The 20,241-nt window shown below is 45.5% G+C and overlaps 1 protein-coding gene across 2 annotated transcripts in view; it reads right to left on the bottom strand.

Annotated features, from left to right (window-relative positions):
* Positions 1-3,459: 3,459 nt before the first annotated feature.
* The window catches only part of LOC120933854 (C-type lectin domain family 4 member F-like), an 83,948-nt gene continuing 67,166 nt past the window's right edge, over positions 3,460-20,241 (bottom strand). For both annotated transcript variants that reach the window (XM_040347269.1, XM_040347270.1), the window contains exons 22-27: positions 19,623-19,697; positions 18,837-18,908; positions 11,538-11,612; positions 9,473-9,621; positions 8,461-8,567; positions 3,460-3,822 (exon numbers count right to left, since the gene is read on the bottom strand). In XM_040347269.1, coding sequence (XP_040203203.1) covers positions 3,675-3,822; positions 8,461-8,567; positions 9,473-9,621; positions 11,538-11,612; positions 18,837-18,908; positions 19,623-19,697 — 626 coding nt within the window. In that variant the 3' untranslated portion in view covers positions 3,460-3,674. The remainder of the gene's footprint in view (positions 3,823-8,460; positions 8,568-9,472; positions 9,622-11,537; positions 11,613-18,836; positions 18,909-19,622; positions 19,698-20,241) is intronic.

The raw sequence follows: 20,241 nt of genomic DNA, 5'->3' as shown, positions 1-20,241 counted from the left end.
CCTTGCGCCGGGTTCGTCCAGCATTGTCGGTGTCCGTCTGCTGTCTTGCCCAGCGTCTCCATCGGCGGCCTTGTCCGACGTCCATCTGCGGCCTTGTGCGTGGTCCGTCCAGCCTTGTCAGGGTCCGTCTGCTGTCTTGCCCGGCGTCCATCGGCGGCCTTGTCTGGCGTCCGTCTGTTTGAGTTTGGCGCCTCAGTTGACCTGTGCATAGCCGGATTTCCGGTGTGTTCGGCTCTTCTCGGCTTCTCTCGGCTCCTCTCGCGTGGCTGCGAGCGTGGCCGAGCCTAGCCGAGTGCCCAGTACACTCGGCTCGGTCTTTGTCGGTCTTTGTCGGCGGCGGAGTAAGGGCAAATGATTTATGTAACATCTTCTTCCTGAAATCCTTCTGCCCTTAGCTCAGGCAGTGTGCTTAGCTGAGAAAAACCCCCCTTACTCTCTTCCTGAAGACTCCGGGGATGTATGATATCATTTGCCTAGGCGAGAAACCAGGAAGTAACTGAAGAAATAAAAAAATAAAAATGTTTAAAGCAAGTAAATAGGATATACCTTTGTATCTATTTACTAATACTAGCAGCGGGGCCTTCTTTAATATTGATTGGACCCTGGGCAAACATTTCCTTTGGGCCCCCCAGCTTCCCCCCCCCCCTCCGCTATTCAATAAATAAATCAGGTCAGGCAGCAATTGGTTGCCAGAGGTTACAGCATACCATTAATGCTCATTTACTGGATACTAGAGGTTACAGCACACATTACGACTCATCGATTAGTTGCTAGAGGTTACAGCACATCTTTTCTGCTAACGGATTGATTGCTAGATGTTACTGCACATCCTTACCACTCACTGATTGTTGCTAGAGGTTACATGCTTACCGCTCACTCATTGTTTGCTAGAAGTTACATGTTTACCGCTCACTCATTGGTTGCTAGAGGTTACTGTGCATCAATACCATTTACTTATTGGTTGCTAGAGGTCACAGCACATCAACACAGCTCACTGATTAGTTGCTAGAGGTTACAGCACATATTTTCTGCTAACGGATTGATTGCTAGATGTTACTGCACATCCTTACCACTCACTGATTGTTGCTAGAGGTTACATGCTTACCGCTCACTCATTGGTTGCTAGAGGTTACATGTTTACCGCTCACTCATTGGTTGCTAGAGGTCACTGTGCATCAATACCATTTACTAAGGTTACAGCACATCATCTTCTTACTGCCTGCATACCATTGACTGGGGAGCTGAGGGGACCCACCAATAGACAGAAAAGGGCCTGGTAATGGAGCGGGGGGGGGGGCCCTGCCGTTTTTTTTATTTTTCAATTACTTTTATCTATATTGCCGTTATCCGACAATTCATTATAGCCGCGAGTAGTTTTAAATGACTTTTTTCCTTTAGAAATGACATTTTGTGCAGGGACTGTTCTAAGCACGGGAATAATGCGCTACTTTACTGGCATACTATAGACACACCCCCCCCCCCCAGGTATGAAATTTAAAGGAATATTTCACTTTTATTGTTTCACTTTAAGCATTATTAAAATCACTGCTCCCAAAAAACGGCCATTTTAAAAATAAAAAAAATTTGCATTGATACATGTCCCCTGGGACAGGACCCGGGTCCTCAAACACTTTTTATGCCAATTACTTGCATATTAGCCTTTAAAATTAGCACTTTAGAATTTTCATGTTCGTGTTGCCTTGCGGGCGCACCCCCGAGTACTGCATTCGGCATAGCTGCAGAATGCAGGACTCGGCCCCGCCCCTCGGCGCCCACGTCATTGTATTTGATTGGAGCCACTGGCTGCGGTGCTATCAATCTAATCAATGAAGAGCCAAGATCCAGCGGGACTTTTAGGGCTCAGGTAAGTAAAACGGGGGGGGGGGGGGGCGGTAATAGTCAGATGTTAATTCACCTTAATGCATAGGATGCAACAGGAGGGTTTACAACCCCTTTAGTATGGCACTGAATAAGGATCCTCACTTTGACCTTTTCCGTGCGCATTAACCACTTGCTTACTGGGTACATATACCCCCCTCCTGCCCAGGTGAAATTTCAGCTTCCGGCACTGCGTCGCTTTAACTGACAATTGCGCGGTCGTGCGACGTGGCTCCCAAACAAAATTGGCGTCCTTTTTTCCCCACAAGCAAAGCTTTCTTTTGGTGGTATTTGATCACCTCTGCAGTTTTTATTTTTTGCGCTATAAACAAAAAATGAGCGACAATTTTGAAAAAAAAAAAATCAATATTTTTTACTTGTTGCTATAATAAATAGCCGAATTAAAAAAAAAAAATTCTCAGTCAAGGCCGATACGTATTCTTCTACATATTTTTGGTAAAAAAAAAAAAAAAAAAAAAAAAATCGCAATAAGGTTTGTGCAAAAGTTATAGCGCCTACAAAATAGGGGACAGAATTATTATTTTTTATTATTTTTTTTACTAGTAATGGCGGCGATCTGCGATTTTTATTGGGACTGCGACGTTATGGCGGACACATCGGACACTTTTGACACATTTTTGCCACCATTCACATTTATACTGCGATCAGTGCTATAAATATGCACTAATTACTGTATAAATGTGACTGGCATTGAAGGGGTTAACACTAGGGGGTGAGGAAGGGGTTAAATGTGTACCCTGCATAGTGGTTCTAACTGTGGGGGAGGGGGGTGACTGGGGTACAGTAGGTGACCGATCTGTGTCCCTATGTACAAGGGACACAGATCGGTCTCCTCTCTCCCTGACAGGACGTGGATCTGTGTGTTTACACCCCATCATTACACACAGAGCTCCATGTCCTTGGTCTCTGTAACCCCCGATCGCGGGTGCCTGGTGGACATCGCGGCCGCCAGGAACGCGCATCGGCATCTCATGATGCGTCGGGCACGCGCGCGCCCCCCAGAGGCCGGAGGCCGTATATAGACGGCCTCCCGGAAATTAAGATCCACACTGCGGCCGTAAAAAGTCGTACGGCTGTCAGGAAGTGGTTAAACCAATTTTATTCAAACAGGATGTGAAACTCCATTTTGACACCAACAAAAAATATTCCTAGTGACATAGAAAGTCATTGGCTGTATACAATCATCTTTATTGATTGACTCCATTTACTGTACACAATAATAGAAGCACAGGAGAAGCCAAATGAGGGAAAACTGATTAACTCTTCCTTAGCCACCCAGAGCAACCAATCCAATTCCCGTTTAATGCAGATCATCAATAAAATAAATTTAGGTTTATGCACTATACTCAATAAGCGTGTGTGTGTGCAGGGGCGGACTGACAACTCATGGGGCCCCCCGGGCAATAGAAGATTATGGGGCCCCCAGGCTTACAGATGGCCACCAAGCCAGGATGCATTACAGAGGCGGGGCAGCTAAAATCGAAGGATTTTCACATCAAAAGCATGTCAGTTTTGGACATATCAGGGACAGAACTAAAAAAAACACCACTGTCACTGGTTTTAATGAGCCTGGCAACCCTGATGGGGCCCCCTAGTGGCATGGGGCCCTCGGGCAGTCCGCCCCTTTGTGTGTGAACAGAAGAATGTTGGGGGGTCTTCTGGCTTCCCTAGAGTAATTTGAGTGGCCCATATATTTCCCTCCTTGCTGGTGGTTGTTGAGTTCTGTTAGTTGATGGACAACGAGAGGAAGATATTGGTTTCCTCATATCTTCCCTTTAGAGCATTTTCTTCTCACAGATATAGAAGTGCTTTGCGGAACAGTGGGCGTCGTTCCATCCATTTGTACCCCTCAACTGAGCACAGTCTTCCCCTCCTTGGAGAGCTCGATTCGCATAGTTATCAGGTTGCCCAGGCTCCCAGAACCTGCAGGGAAGAAACAACGTTTGATAAGGAATAAGCACGTGGAGACCCTAGTTCAAAAGTTCTGTTTTTTGGATATAAAACAGGGACTATTTTCCTTTAATTCTGACCTACTGCTAAGCAGAACATAAATAATTTACCCAATATGTCATTTATAACTTTTCAGAAGCGGCAAATCATTAATTAAAAGAGACATTCATTTCTGTTATCTCGGAACGCCTTATCAGCTTGAACAATCCCCAGACTTCCAAATACCGTATTTATCGGCGTATACCATGCACTTTTTTCCCCTTAAAATCAGGGGGAACTCGTGGGTGCGCGATATACGCCGATCCCCGCTGAGCCGAACCGAGTGTACTGCGCACTCAGCTAGGCTCGGCTCTGCCCGCCGCAGCCTAGAGCTGAGCTGAGCCGAGCCAAGTGTACTCTGCACTCGGCTATGTTCGGCTCCACCCGCAGCCACGCGAGAGGAGCTGAGAGAAGCCGAGAGGAGCCGAACACACAGGAAATCTGTCTCCTCTCGGCTCGCGCCAAAAACGAACACCAGACACGCTGGACGGAGACAGACACCTGGATGGAGGCCGCAGACGGACACCTCCAAAGCCGCAGACGGACACGCTGAACGGAGACTGACACCTGGATGGGGGCCGCAGACGGACACCTCCAAAGCCGCAGACGGACACGCTGAACGGAGACAGACACCTGGATGGAGGCCGCAGACGGACACCTCCAAAGCCGCAGACGGACATGCTGGACGGAGACGGACACCTGGATGGAGGCTGCAGACGGACACCTCCAAAACTGCAGATGGACCCCGCGCAAGGAAGCCGCAGACGGACACCCACAGGGCTGGACAGACCCCGCGCAAGGCCGCAGACGGACACCTCCAAAGCCGCAGACGGACCCTGCGCAAGGAAGTCGCAGACGGACACCCACAGGGCTGGACGGACCCCGCGCAAGGCCGCAGACGGATGCTGGACAAGGCCGCCGATGGACGCAGAATGTAAGTTACAAAAATTTAAGTTTTCTTTTTTTTACCTTCCTAAGCTTGGGGTGCGCGCTATACGCCGGTGCGCAGTATACCCTGATAAATACGGTACCTCATTGTAGAACAAGTATACAAATGCCGCGTACCCACGATCGGAAATTCCGACAAGAAAAACGTGGATTTTTTTCCCGATGGAATGTTGGCTCAAACTTGTGTTGCATACACACGGTCACACCAAATTCCGACCGTCATGAATGCAGTGTCATACAACACTACAACGAGCCGAGAAAATTTAAGTTCAATGATTCCGAGTATGCGTCAAATTGATTCAGAGAATGAGTGTTTTTTTTTGCACGTCGGAATTGCATACAGACGATCGGAATTTCCGACAAGAACTTTCCCCGTCAGAAAAATTGAGAATCAGAATTTCCGACAACAAATGTTCGATGGGAGCTTTTGGCTGGAAATTCCGACCTTGTGTAGGCTCCATCGGACATTTGTTGTCGGAACTTCCGACAACCAAAAATTTGAGAGCTGGTTCTCAAATTTTCTGAAAACAAACTCCGTTCTCGTAAATTCCAATCGCGTGTGGACAATTCTGACTCACAAAATTCCACGCATGCTCTGAATCAAGTACGAGACGGAAACGCTTGGTTTGGTAAAACTAGCGTTCGTAATGGAGATAGCACCTTCGTCACGCTGCAATGGACTGAAAAGCACGAGGCTGAAAAGCGAAAAGCGTCTCTCATGAAACTTCTACTAACATGACTGGTATTGAACTTCCCTTTTCTAGTGCCGTCGTACGTCTTGTACGTCACCGCGTTCTTGACGTTGGGAATTTCCGACAACATTTGTGTGACCGTGTGTATGCAAGACAAGTTTGAGCCAACATTCCGTCGGAAAAAAAAAACACGGTTTTGGGGTCAGAATGTCCGATCGTCTGTACGCGGCATAACTGTCTCCACATTTCATAACCAGATATTTGGAGAATCCAGACAACAGCAAATTGTTCTTGTTGCACCCTTCTAGATAGGTGCTAGGTTAGGTAAATTTAGTCCTCAGCTCTCTCGTAGTCAGTGGATCTGTCTGTGGTAGCTCTGGTCTGCTCTAAAGTTTTGCATCCTGTGCGTTCGTTGCTTTGCCCTGTTTCTGGATGGTTCTGGGAAGGAGTGGGCTGGGTCAGTCAAATCAATGGTATGAATAATTATGTTGCCCCAGTTAATCCCTGGGGAAGGGCCGGGGGTGCCCAGATGCTGGCTAGGAGTGAGCATAAATAGTCTGATGCCTGGAGCAGAGGGGTTTTTGTCCAGGAGGAGGAGGTGATCTCAGCCTGAAGGGCTGTTTTGCTCATCAAGGTCTCAGGTGTGTGCTATCTAGGGGAGGGCTAGCCTACTGAACTCTTCTGGAGCTGACAGAAGACTTTGGGGGATCTGGTTTGAAGACTTCACAAGAATTATGTTTGGCAGATATTGGAAAGAGGCACCCAACTATCCAGAGACATTAGTGAGTACAGACTGAAGTATGAGATCCCAGTGACTGTGTGATGTTGCCATCCCTCCTTCATCAGAGTTAGTTTGTGCTTAAAGAGGAAGTAAACCTTGATGGGTTTTACTTCCTCTTTGTTACCCTGCAAAGGTAAAGCATAATGGGCTACTATGCATTGCATACTGTAGTAGCCCATTACCTGAAACCGAAGCCTGCGATGTCTCCAATTTCCTCACCAGCCGGAAAGCGTTCATCTTCCTTCCAGGGTTGCGGACTCTGGCTCTGTGACTGGCCAGAGTCACGTGACGTCACTCTCGCGCATGGGAGCCACCATGTCTCGGCACGACCTTTAATGGAAATGGCACGCCGTGACCCTTCTAAAGTGCACATGCACCGAATACATCGGCCCATGCCCAGAAGAAATCCTCGTACGGGGAATTGTAAATATCTCCTAAACCGTGTAGGCAACATCTGATGTTGCCCCCCCCCCCCCCCTGAGCCCCCGTTTTACTTACCTAACCCCTCGAAAGTCCCGCGCTCGGTCCGGAGATCCTCTTCGCCGCTCAGCCTGGCTGCTGATTGGCTAGAGCGGATGGATTGAGAGCAGCACAGCCATTGGCTGGCGCTGCTGTCAATCACATCCAGTGACGTGGCACGCCGAGGGGCGGGGCCGAGTGATACAGTGAGCGGCTATGGCCGATCGCTGTATCACGGGAGTGCGCCTGCAAATACTCACACCATGCGAGCGCTCTCGCATGACTGTAGTGAGTTCTAGCGGGGAGGACCGGAGACAGCCACAGAGGGACCCCAGAAGACGTGGATCAGGGGCCACTCTGTGCAAAACGAACTGCACAGTCGAGGTAAGTATAACATGTTTGTTATTTTAAAGGACATTTTTTTTTTTCCCTTTACTAACCCTTTAAGCCCTGTACACACTATCGGTTTGTCTGATGAAAACAGACCGATGGACCGTTTTCATCGGACAAACCGATCGTGTGTGGGCCCCATAATTTTTTTTTTCCATCTGGGAAAAAAATAGAACGTGTTTTAAAATTTTCCTATGGATAAAAAACCGATAGAAAAAAACGATCGTCTGTGTGGAAGTCTGTTAAGACCTGCAGTGGTTATGGTACTGCGGCCTTCTTTCCATCCCTCAATCGCCGAGCATAAGTGATTATCGCTACCATTGGAGGTAGAGGGATAGTGGAGATGAATGCAGTTTCCAGGATGATTCTTCCAATGGCTAGAATATTCCTCCAAACATGAGCCAAGACTTCATGAAGAGGGTACCAGGCGTAGAAACACTTTATTGAGAAGGCAGGCTCTTATATACACCAAAAAGATTACTTGCAGTAATCAGATGGACAATGACACACTCCACCCACAACATCATACAATGGGTACTAACGAGCCTCCAATACACATCTTTTAGTAGACAAACATTCTGTCTCTGAGATAATCTACATGAGTTAATTACTAATCATTTAGGTGACAAAAAATAAGCTCTTCTCACCTGCTACACAATACACATTTATCATCAATCGAAAATCACACAATACAGTGTCAATTAGCATCACACCATGAAAGGTTCCTGAGAGCCAGAATAAGGTTCATTTACATGACAGTAGCAGATGACATTACCACAGCAAGCTTTTATAGTACACCCGTCCTCTCTCTGCCTGGGAGATATTGAGATCAGTTAAGGAATAAACCAATTATCTCCAGGCAGAGAGCACACAATTTTCCCAAAAGTTGGAACCCCCCTATCCACACAAGGTATCCCTACCATTACATATCCCCCGATAGCCCCGATCTGGGGGACCAACATATACAAATTTCACCCAGATCGGTCCAGGGGTTCTTAAAAAACAAACCGAAACCTATGAGAAAATACCGAATATAGTCTATTATCTTCACAACAACCAATTAAAGATATAATATCTTTATTTTAGCCATCAATGGCTAAAATAAAGATGTTATATTTTGAATTGGTTGTGATCTTTGGGGTGCCTAAAAAAGTCCATATCTAGCTTTTTCTTTCTTTGAATACATTCAGGTTTAATTGTATGTGGTGCCTCTCTTTTGGTACAAGTTTAGGATCTCTTGGTGCCACCCGCCAGGGACATGGGGTTATTTTCAGATTAATCAATGAATAAGAATTATCTTACTTTGGAGTCAACTCAAAGGAAGTGTCGTCCACCCAGTGCCAGGTATTGTCTATCTCTGTGAGGCCGATCCACCACAACTTCTTCTGAGAGAACGCACGTAGAAAAACCTTGAAGAAAGACAAAAGACTCAACTGAATACAATGTAACAGATGGGAACATCAAGTCTTATTTTTGTGTAAAATTCAGTTCTGTGGATGTAGCAACAGATGTTCCTCTCTTTTTTTTTTTTAACAAAGTAATATTTTTTGTGCTGCAAAGCAGCATTTATGTATTTCTTGCGTAATTGTCGCCACTGCATCCAGCAATTGTCGCCACTGTGCCCATACATTTTTCGCCACTGTGCCCATCAATTTTTCGCCACTGTGCCCTGTAAAAAGCTGCCACTGTGCCCTGTAAAATACCGTCCCTCAATGATGCTTCAGCCAATCAGGTTACCGGTAACCAGAACCGGTGAACCTGATTGGCTGAGACGCCTGTCAGTCTTATCGAAGGAACGCACCCCCCCGTGCGTCCCTGGGTAAGTATTTGGAAGCCTATTACAGCCTGAGGGCAGTAATCGGAAAGCCCATCAGAGCCGCTGGATCTGATAGGCACTTCCACAGCCAACCAACCAGCTGCCGTTATTTAGATAGCCGGCGCTCACCAGGGGGCCAGCCATCTGAATAGTCGATGGCAATACATAGATTCATGCAATGCCAGAGGGGGCGGCGCTCCGGCACCCTCTCTGGACGCACCGCCACTGGAAGCAGGACTGTTTCCACTCCAGTTAACCCTGAATACGTCATTTCTCAATTCTTCTATCCCTTCACCCTTCTACAATTTGACGTTTTCACCTGGCTGGGTAATAAAAGCACAGAAAAGACACCTGTCGTGTGGACATTGATTTTATTACAGCTCTCATCCAGTACCCTAGACGGCGGAAGACAAGAGGTAACATGCCACCCAAATCAAACCAGCAGCTCCTTCGGGGGTAGTGCTACATATACACCTTCATTTTGCAGGAATTTCTTACCATCTCGTCATTCCCATTAACGACCACCAGGTGAGCCTGCCTGTCCTCACATTGTTTCTTGGCGGAATTCCATGGAATCGAATTCGAGGACCAGTAATAACATTTACCCCCAAAGTTTATCCAACCTGTAGAACAGGGTTCACCAGATCCTGGGAGGGAGAGAAAAAAAGAGGGTGAGGAGAAAAAAAACAGAGGGAGAGAAAAACAATGTATTATTATTCATCTTTTGAATCTGCATTATGGCCACTAGATGGGGCCAATGAACATACTTGTTTCCTATGACACTCAGCACCATCTAGTGGCCATAATGCAGTATTTTAACAATTTAAACATTCTGGCCCAGATTCTTAAACGAGATACAACGGCGTATCTCCAGATACGCCGTCGTATCTCTAAGTTGCACGGTCGTATCTATGCGCCCGATTCTTAGAATCAGTTACGCATAGATTTCCCTTAGATCTGACAGGCGTAACTGTGTTACACCGTTGTATCGTAAATGCATATTTACGCTGGCCGCTAGGTGGCGCTTCTGTCGAATTCCGCGTTGAGTATGCAAATTAGGTAGATACGCCCGGCCGGCGCAGTAAAGTTACGCCGTTTACGTTAGGCTTTTCCCAGCGTATAGTTGCCCCTGCCCCTGCTATATGGTGGCATAAGTGCGGCGTAACAATGTTAGGTATGGCCGTCGTTTCCGCGTCAAAATTTGAAAAAGTTACGTCGTTTGCGTAAGTCGTCCGTGAATGGGGCTGGACGTCATTTACGTTCACGTCAAAACCAATGACGTCCTTGCGGCGTACTTTGGAGCAATGCACACTGGGAAATTCCACAGACGGCGCATGCGCCGTTTGGGAAAAACTTCAATAACGTCGGGTCACAGTACATTTACATAAAACACGCCCCCCTCATCCTCATTTGAATTAGGCGGGCTTCCGCCGGCCGATTTACGATACGCCGCCGCAACTTACGGAACAAGTGCTTTGAGAATACAGCACTTGCCCGTGTAAGTTGCGGAGGTGTAACGTAAATCAGATACGTTACGCCCGCACAATTTTACGCGGATGTACGAGAATCTGGGCTTTTATCTGCAGAGAATATAGCCTGAGAACATTATGGTAAAATTTCCCCAATAGGGCTTTTTGGCAGCAATGTAATAGGATCAAAAAGGGAAAACTAATGATAATATAAAATAATTTTTTCTTAAATATCAAATGTCATATTATAATTGTGATATAAAATATAAACTCTGGCCATGAGATACAATGCATATTCCACAATACAGCATGCAAATACAGATATGTACAGTGTTGCATTATATAATGTCAAACTGTGTAAACACGTTTCGACCTGTGCGGTCTTCTTCAGGGGGATAGTTTGCTCTAAAAAGATACATTAAATATGTTTCCCCCTCCCCCCATTTGTATCTTCCCCATAGTATAGCCTGAGAACATTTGATTTGACCTCACTCACACAAAATGAATTTCCAAGCAGTTTTGATGGATGCTTTATTTTTTAAATACACCCCACAGAGTCATGATTGTTTTCCATTTTGACCTGTAAAAACTTTGTTAGATGTCATTATAAGAATCTAACTAAGGAAATAATGTGAAAAAAATAAAATGACCATAGCATGGAGTAGCTCTCCATCTCCTAACAACTTGCTGTGTTAAGTATTAGCAGAGTTATGGCCCCATGCACCAATGACCTTACTTAGGTGTTATCAATCTGTCAGAACCCGATGTATACTTGTTGTATGCATGGTTTGGAAATCTTAGCTGTGAACCCTAAAGTTCTGGGCCATTACACACAATGAAATTTCATGCACCAGAGGCTTTTCCCTAATTCACAAAATGCCTTGGAGCCGCTGGAACTGACCTACGATCACTGTAGGGCTCACTGTTGTTTAAAATAAAATCACATATCTTGATAATTAATGGATTTGTGGTCACTGCTTATCTTTCCTAGAGCCCCACCTTTACATAGGAGAGCAGGTACATTATGATGTAATATCATATCAAGAGGTTCCAGAAAAAAAATGTTTTACAAGAGTGTTGGTGACTGAACTTACTTTGCACTTTTTGGATCTCTCCTGCCATTTTGTTCACAGATTCCAAAACCTTCTTGACATCTCTGGAAAGAGAGCCTGTAATATAAAGTACACAAGCTGATATTCAGTCAACTGCAGAGAAGATATGAGGACCCCTGTGAGTGTACACATCAACATGGGGCTATAATGGCTTCTGGTCAATGGCATACAGTATATGTATTTTGGTTACATGTATCTATTATTTATTTCATGACTTACAGTATATGAAAAAAAAAATTCTTTGCTTGTATGCATCATAATGACCCCAATCTTTCCTTGATGCTTCACATCAGCCGTAGTCTGTTCCAGATGCTCTAAATTGTCCACACTCTGTCTTAGATACTTGACATTGGCCTTCCTTTGTCCTAGATGTTTGACATTAGCCTTCCTTGGTCCTAGATACTTGACATTGGCCTTATTTTGTCCTAGATACTTGACATTGGCCTTCCTTTGTCCTAGATGCTTGACATTGATCTTCCTTTGTCTTAGATGCTTGACAGTGACCTTTCTTTGTCCTAGATGCTTGACATTGGCCTTCCTTTGTCCTAGATGCTTGACATTGGTCTTCCTTGGTCCTAGATGTTTGACATTGGCCTTATTTTGTCCTAGATACTTGACATTGGCCTTCTTTTGTCATAGATACTTGACATTGGCCTTCTTTTGTCCTAGATGCTTGACATTGATCTTCCTTTGTCTTAGATGCTTGACAGTGACCTTTCTTTGTCCTAGATGCTTGACATTGGCCTTCTTTTGTCCTAGATGCTTGACATTGGCCTTCCTTTGTCCTAGATGCTTGACATTGGCCTTCTTTTGTCCTAGATGCTTGACATTGGCCTTCCTTTGTCCTAGATGCTTGACATTGGCCTTCTTTTGTCCTAGATACTTGACATTGGCCTTCTTTTGTCATAGATACTTGACATTGGCCTTCTTTTGTCCTAGATGCTTGACATTGATCTTCCTTTGTCTTAGATGCTTGACAGTGACCTTTCTTTGTCCTAGATGCTTGACATTGGCCTTCTTTTGTCCTAGATGCTTGACATTGGCCTTCCTTTGTCCTAGATGCTTGACATTGGCCTTCTTTTGTCCTAGATGCTTGACATTGGCCTTCCTTTGTCCTAGATGCTTGACATTGGCCTTCTTTTGTCCTAGATACTTGACATTGGCCTTCCTTTGTCCTGGATGCTTGACATTGGCCTTCCTTTGTCCTGGATGCTTGACATTGGCCTTTCTTTGTCCTAGATGCTTGACATTGGCATTTCTTTGTCCTAGATGCTTGACATTGGCCTTTCTTTGTCCTAGATACTTGGCATTGATCTTCCTTTGTCTTAGATGCTTGACAGTGGCCTTCCTTTGTCCTAGATGCTTGACATTGCCTTCATTTGTCCTGGATGCTTGACCCTGGCCTTCCTTTGTGCTGGATACTTGTCATTGGCCTTCCTTTGTCCTAGATCATGTGTGGCCAACCAGTGGGGGTCACATGTGGCCCGCGGAGCCCTCTGATGTGGCCCGCAACCTCCTGCTCTGGAATGGCGGATTGGCAAGCAAAGATCGCAGGTTGCCTGACCCGTAATACCACAGCATCAGTGTTGTGATAGGAAGCTGGTGGTAGAGGTAGAAAGCGGCTGCGTAGGAGAGCCCCATAAGCCGATGTTTCCTCTACAACACCGGCTTTTGCCACAGGCGGAGTCTATGGCAAAGTTCAGCTAACCCGCAGGATAGACATCGCTGCACCTGCGGTATGGGTATAGTGAGTGAGAGAGTGAGAAACTTATATAGCGCAACACATGCAAACTGAATTGCCTCTGGGCGCTCTGTATCCTTTCCCTACTGTACTTTTGCCCTCAGAAAATATGGGTTTTGAGTGATTCACCTCCAACCGGATGCTGGTTGGTAGAGCGTTCCATAGTCTGGGTCCTTGGATTCCAAATCTTCGTTCTCCTTTGGACTTGTATCTGGCTTTGGGTATCTGGAGAAGATTTTGGTTGGTGGATCGCAGATCGCGATTGGGGTTGTGAACCGCAACACATGAGTGTGAAAGCAGTCCTAAGCCCTTTTCACGTGATCAGCCCCGACCAAAGGGGACCCTCAATTCACCTCTATAGAGCGACAGATGTCTATTTACGCCTGCCTTCCTCCAATCCTAAAAACATTTGTCCCCTTCCATCTGGGCGGATCGGAGGGCCTATAGAGTAGCCGCGATCTGTTATCAGTCTGCTCCGCTCATTGTGGCCCGCGACTGGTTACCAAGTTGCTTAAGTGCCCCTCACTCTTCAAAAGGTTGGGCACCCCTGTCCTAGATGCTTGACATTAGCTATCCTCTTTTCTAGATAGTTTACACTGGTCTTCCCCTGACCTAGATGCTTTCAATTGTCCTCACTCTGTCCTAGATGCTTCACATTGGTCCACTATATTTCACAAGAGAAGGGATGGAGGCTGATTCAGGCAGTGATCGACAGTATTTGATTACTCTGGTCTCAGTCTTGACCGAGCAGAGAGATGGAAACTGTCAGTCAGTGGCCCTCTGCTCTGCACCTCCAGCGCTCGCTGAGATGCTGATCCAGCTGCTGGTCCAGGCTTCTGTCTGGATCCCGACTGTATAGCCAGGATCTTACCTGGACTGGCTAAGTGACATCACTAAAGCTAAAGCCCGCTGTCAACCGAAAATGGGTCAGAGAAGTACAGAACTAACTACACGCCTGTGACCTACAGGAGCAGTACAGCCAAAATAGCTTTGGCCATACTCCTTCTTTAAATAAAATGTACTTCTTAAATGTCTCACCCTAACCTTTTTTAGGCTTAAATAGATAAAAAAAATAATATCACACTGATTATGATGCCAAATGTACCCTAAAAAGTCCCACGCTCAATAACCAAATCCTATACCTCCAGGACCCAAACTATCATGGCCAAAACTGCTGATCCATCTTGCACAAGCTCTCCATCAAAAAGTTATTATTCAAATATAGAGTTGGTTATTCTTCCTTATGTCCGAATCCTTGGTCCATCTGTCTTATAAACAGTATATAGATCTCAGATTCAGATATATATATTCATAGAAATTTCAGAACCTTTGGTTCTACCATCATATGTATACAGATCTCAGATTCAGATATCTGCCCTGAGAAATGTCTGAACCCTTGGGCCCGACATCATACATATAGAGTGTTTGTATACAGATCTCTGATTGAGATATCTGTCCATAGAAATGTCCGAACCCTTGGTCCTACTATCATACATATAGTATACAGATCTCTGATTGAGATATCTGTCCATAGAAATGTCGGAACCTTTGGTTCCACCATCATACATATAGAGTATTTGTATACAGATCTCAGATTGAGATGTCTGAACCCTAGGTCCTACCATCATACATATAGAGCAGGGGCCTCCAAACTTTCAAAACAAAGGGCCAGTTCAGACATTAGGGGGGTCAGACTGTGACCAGTGGGAGTAGAAAATGGTGTCAATGGAAGGAATAGTGCCCATTTTTGATGTCAGTGGGAAGAATAGTGGTTGATCATTGGTGTCAGTGGGGGGGAATTGCCCCTTGCCATTGGTGTAAGTGGGAGCAATAATGTTCCATCGTTGGTGTCTGTAGGAGGAAAAGTGCCCCATCGTTGGTGTCAGTAGGAGGAATAGTCCCTCGTTGGTGGTGTCCAGTGGGAGGAATAGTCCCTCGTTGATGGTGTCCAGTGGGAGGAATAGTCCCTCGCTGGTGGTGTCCAGTGGGAGAAATAGTCCCTCGCTGGTGGTGTCCAGTGGGAGGAATAGTCCCTCGCTGGTGGTGTCCAGTGGGAGGAATAGTCCCTCATTGGTGATGTCCAGTAGGAGGAATAGTCCCTCGTTGGTGGTGTCCAGTAGGAGGAATAGTCCCTCATTGGTGGTGTCCAGTGGGAGGAATAGTGTCCAAAGGGCCAGATGAAGGCAAGCAGAAGGCCACATCCGGCCCGCGAGCCACAGTTTGGAGACCACTAATATAGAGTGTTTGTATACAGATCTCAGATTAAGATATCTATCCATAGAAATGTCGGAACCCTTGGTCCTGCTATCCTAAATACAGATACAGTATTTGTATATGGATCTCAGTGTTTTATTATTTTCCATATTTCAGCGTAGTGACCCAATCTTTTAATTCTTATTGGTTGAATTTGATGAACATGCATTTTTTTTCAACCTGACTACCCATGTAACTATATTCTCATAATTTTCCTCCTCTAGGTGGGTTTAACCACTTAAGGACCAGCGCACACACATATATGTCGTCAGAATGGCACGGACAGGCAGATGGGCGTACAGGTACATCCCTTTAAAATTTGCCGCCGTGCGGTAGAGCGCGCGACCCTGCCGCTAACTCGATGCCCGCCGGTTTCCCGCGATTGTGCTACAGAGCTGAAAAACGGGGAGATGTCAGTTTAAACACAACATCTCCCCGTTCTTCCTAGTGACATGTCACCGATCGAATGTTCCTGTAATGGTCAGGGGTTAACGCCGTTTACGATATTCCATTCCACCCAAGCTTAGCGACACTCCACAATCCAGCAGACGAACATGGCCCATACAGATTCCCCAGAAACGAGACACAGCTCTGTTCTCTGGTTCAACAGGATTAGATCGTTTAATGGTAAACTCAGGCTCTTATACAGTTAGCAACCAAATATGAACAATGATTTAACTCCACCCACAACATTATACAATGCTTCCTAACGAGCCTCCAATACACATCTTGGGTAGACTTTCTGGCACCAGGTCTGACACATGAGACATCTGACCTTTTAGACTGTGCTAGCTCACAACACATTTATCATCAATAGAACTTCACACAATACAGTGTCAATTAGCATACACAATGAAATGTCTTAGAAGCCAGACTAAGGTTAATTTACATGACAGTAGCAGACTTAATTACCACCTTAACAGTCTATGTTCCCACATGAATGGATCACTCTATTGACCGGTTGGGTTTAGAATCAACAACCTGTAATATTTCAAGATATCCTGCAATACATTGTGAATTATCATTACTGTCCCATCTCATGTAATCCGAGATATTATTTCTCAGTCATCCTATGCCGCTAGTGGACATAGGATGACCCTAGACACAAGAGTCATTGGTGAAGCTGAAACAGGAGTACCCCACACCCTTCAAGAGCCTCTGGGTCCCACGGGGCATTCCGTTACAGTTCCCTCTCATCGGGAGCAGCGATCAGTGACATGTCACTCGTAGCCACACCCCCTAACAGTTAAAATCACTCCCTAGGACACACTTAACCCCTTCCTACCCCCCAGTGGTTAACCCCTTCACTGCCCGTGTAATTTTTACAGTAATCAATGCATTTTTATAGCACTGATCGCTGTATCAATGACAATGGTCCCAAAATGGCATCAAAAGCGCCCGATGTGTCCGCCATAATGTCGCAGTCACGATAAAAATAAAAAAAACGCTGATCGCCGCAATTACTAGTAAAAAAAAAATATTAATAAAAATGCCATAAAACTATCCCCTATTTTGTAGACGCTATAACTTTTGCGTAAACCAATCAATAAACGCTTATTGCAATTGTTTTTACCAAAAATAGGTAGAACAATACGTATCAGCCTAAACTGAGGAAAAAATATGTTTTTTTATATATTTTTTGGATTATTTATTATAGAACAAAATATTGCTTTTTTTCAAAATTGTCGCTCTATTTTTGTTTGCTAGTGTTTATAGTGTTTATGTCATTGGTAACAAAAAATAAACATGTAAATGCTATGCTGAAATAAATATGTAATAATATACAATCAATTAATATAAACTGAGGGCCATATTCTCAGTGAAGTTACGATGGAGTAAGTCAGATACTCCATCGTAACTCCCTTTTTTGGCCAGTGTATCTATGCTCCTGATTCTCAGAATCATTTTTGCATAGATACACTTAAGATCCGCCATCTGTAAGTCACTTACACTGGCGGATCTTAAATGCAATGACGCCGGCCGCCGCTAGATGGCATTTACGTGAAGGAGTCATTTGCATATGCAAATGATCCTTCTACGCCGATTCCCGAACGAGTTCGCGTCGCGTAACCGTCGCTAACGTCGTTTGCGTAAGCGGAAATTTAGTCCTGCTATATGGAGGATTAAATTTCCGCAAGTCTCGCGTAGGCCATGTTACGGATGGCGTCGGGTCCCCGTCGTGTTTTTTCGTCGAGTACGTCGTTTACGTAAGTCGTTCTTGAATACGACTTTACGTCAATGACGCACACGTCGGCGTCATTGACGTTTTCCGCCGAGAACTGGAGCATGCGCACTGGGCTTTTTGCAGCCCGGCGCATGCCCAGTTCTTTCGCATCGGGGGCGAGCTTCATTTGAATAGAAGACGCCCCCTTGGAGATCCGCCAGGCTACGCCGGGACACTTACACTCCGCTGTCCCAACTTATGGAGCAAGTGTTTGGGGAATACAACACCTGCTCCAGTAAGTTGGGACAGCGGAGTGTAAGTGCCCTAAGCGCAGCAGGCGGATATTTTTCGAGAATATGGCCCTATATAACTATTGCATCTATGTATTCACTTGCCTAAGCCTATAATTAGCTAGTCTATTAAGACTCTAATAAGCCCAATGATATAAAGTTAGCTATGAAAACACACATCAGTTTAGTAAAACAATATCTTTCATTTATTTCCCAAGAAAATAGGAATATACAAACACTAAACAGCAGAATATCAAAAATACTTATCACAATCCTCTATACATTGACTCATCGGCTGAGCTCTGGATGGTAAATGAGGGCTCTGTGGTTCAGACCGCCCTTTTTAAAAAACCTCAATCATACCTCATCCAACCCCCCCCCCCCCCCCATTGCCAGCCCAACTTGGTTTTTGGATGAATCAAAGTGTCCACGGGACAGTCCTCCTCAATAGATTACATTACTATTCGGTTTGCCATATTGGCCTCTAGGGGAGTGGTTAATCAATGATTCCCATCCTCTTTCGGTTAGTCAAGTGCAAACAATTAAAACCACAGAGGTGATCAGATATCACCAAAAGAAAACTCTATTTGTGGGGAAAAAATATGTCAATTTTGTTTGGGAGCCACGTCGCACGACCGCGCATTTGTCACTTAAAGAGACGCAGTGCCGAATCGCAAAAAGTGCTTTAGTCTTTGGCCAGCCAAATGGTCCGGGGCTAAAGTCGTTAGGAATTAAAAACGTTCTGCCGGAAATGGATGTTTCGGATATTTGCAGAATTGGAACCCAATGCCCCCCAATATATTGTATCTTCACACTTATCAGTCTGCAGTCACCTATTGCGTCATTGGGCAGAACGCGTTTCACCAACGACTCGATCTCCGTCACTTTACTGAGCACTCTGGAAGCTGCAGACAGAGAAAAAAAATGATTAGTATATCTGTAAATCCGCAGAGCTGACCACACAAAGGGGTTTGATTTACTAAAACTAGAGAGTGCAAAATCTGGTGCAGCTCTGCATAGAAACCAATCAGCTTCTAACTTCAGTTTGTTCTATCCAGTTTTGACAAAAAAAAAACGAAGCTCATTGGTTTCTATGCAGAGCTGCACCAGGTTTTGTACTCTTTAAATATAGTAAATCAACCCCAAAGAGTCTGAACTACAAAAAGATACTATACTACAGAAAGACAATGAACTACCGAGAGACCCCGAACTTCCGAGAGACCCCGAACTACCGAGAGACCCCGAACTACCTAGAGACCCCGAACTACCAAGAGACCCGAACTACCTAGAGACTCCGAACTACCAAGAGACCCTGAACTACCTAGAGACCCCGAACTACCGAGAGACCCCAAACTACCTAGAGACCTCGAACTACCGAGAGACCCCGAACTACCTAGAGACTCTGAACTACCAAGAGACCCTGAACTACCTAGAGCCCCCGAACTACCGAGAGCCCCCGAACTACCGAGAGCCCCCGAACTACCGAGAGCCCCCGAACTACCGAGAGACCCTAGATAGATGCTCAACTGCAGAGAGAAGCTGAACCAAACATTCTATATGTATGTTAAATGAAGGTTGGATAGGTAAGTGCATCATTGAGGGAAGTGTAATAAACTTACGATTTGCTTTCTGGATTTCTACTGTCTGTTTCTGCAGAGCTTCCTGAATCTTCTGAATATCACTGGAAAGAGCACCTGTAATAGAGGACAACATACGTTTGGTGAAGTATCTTCAGTACATTCCAGTGGCGACTGGTGCTCAAAGTCCATCAAACGCAGCCAATGTGACATCAAACGCAGCCACTGTGCCATCCAATGCTCCCACCGTGCCATCCAATGCTCCCACCGTGCCATCAAATACTCCCAATGCTTCCAGTGTGCCATCCAATGCTGCCACTGTGCCATCAAATACTCCCAATGCTTCCACTGTTCCATCCAATGCTGCCACTGTGCCATCAAATACACCCAATGCTCCCACTGTGTCATCCAATGCTCCCACTGTGCCATCAAATACTCCCAATGCTCCCACTGTGCCATCCAATGCTCCCACTGTGCCATCAAATACTCCCAATGCTTCCACTGTGCCATCCAATGCTGTCAATGTGCCATCAAATTCTCCAATGCTGCCATTGTGCCATCCAATGCTGCCAATGTGCCATCCAATTCTGCCACTGTGCCATCCAATGTTCCCACTGTGCCATCCAATGCTTCCACTGTGCCATCCAATGCTGCCACTATG

Source organism: Rana temporaria, chromosome 3 (genome assembly GCF_905171775.1).
Source record: "Rana temporaria chromosome 3, aRanTem1.1, whole genome shotgun sequence".
Lineage (NCBI taxonomy): Eukaryota > Metazoa > Chordata > Amphibia > Anura > Ranidae > Rana > Rana temporaria.
This window is presented reverse-complemented; position numbering and strand designations above follow the sequence as displayed.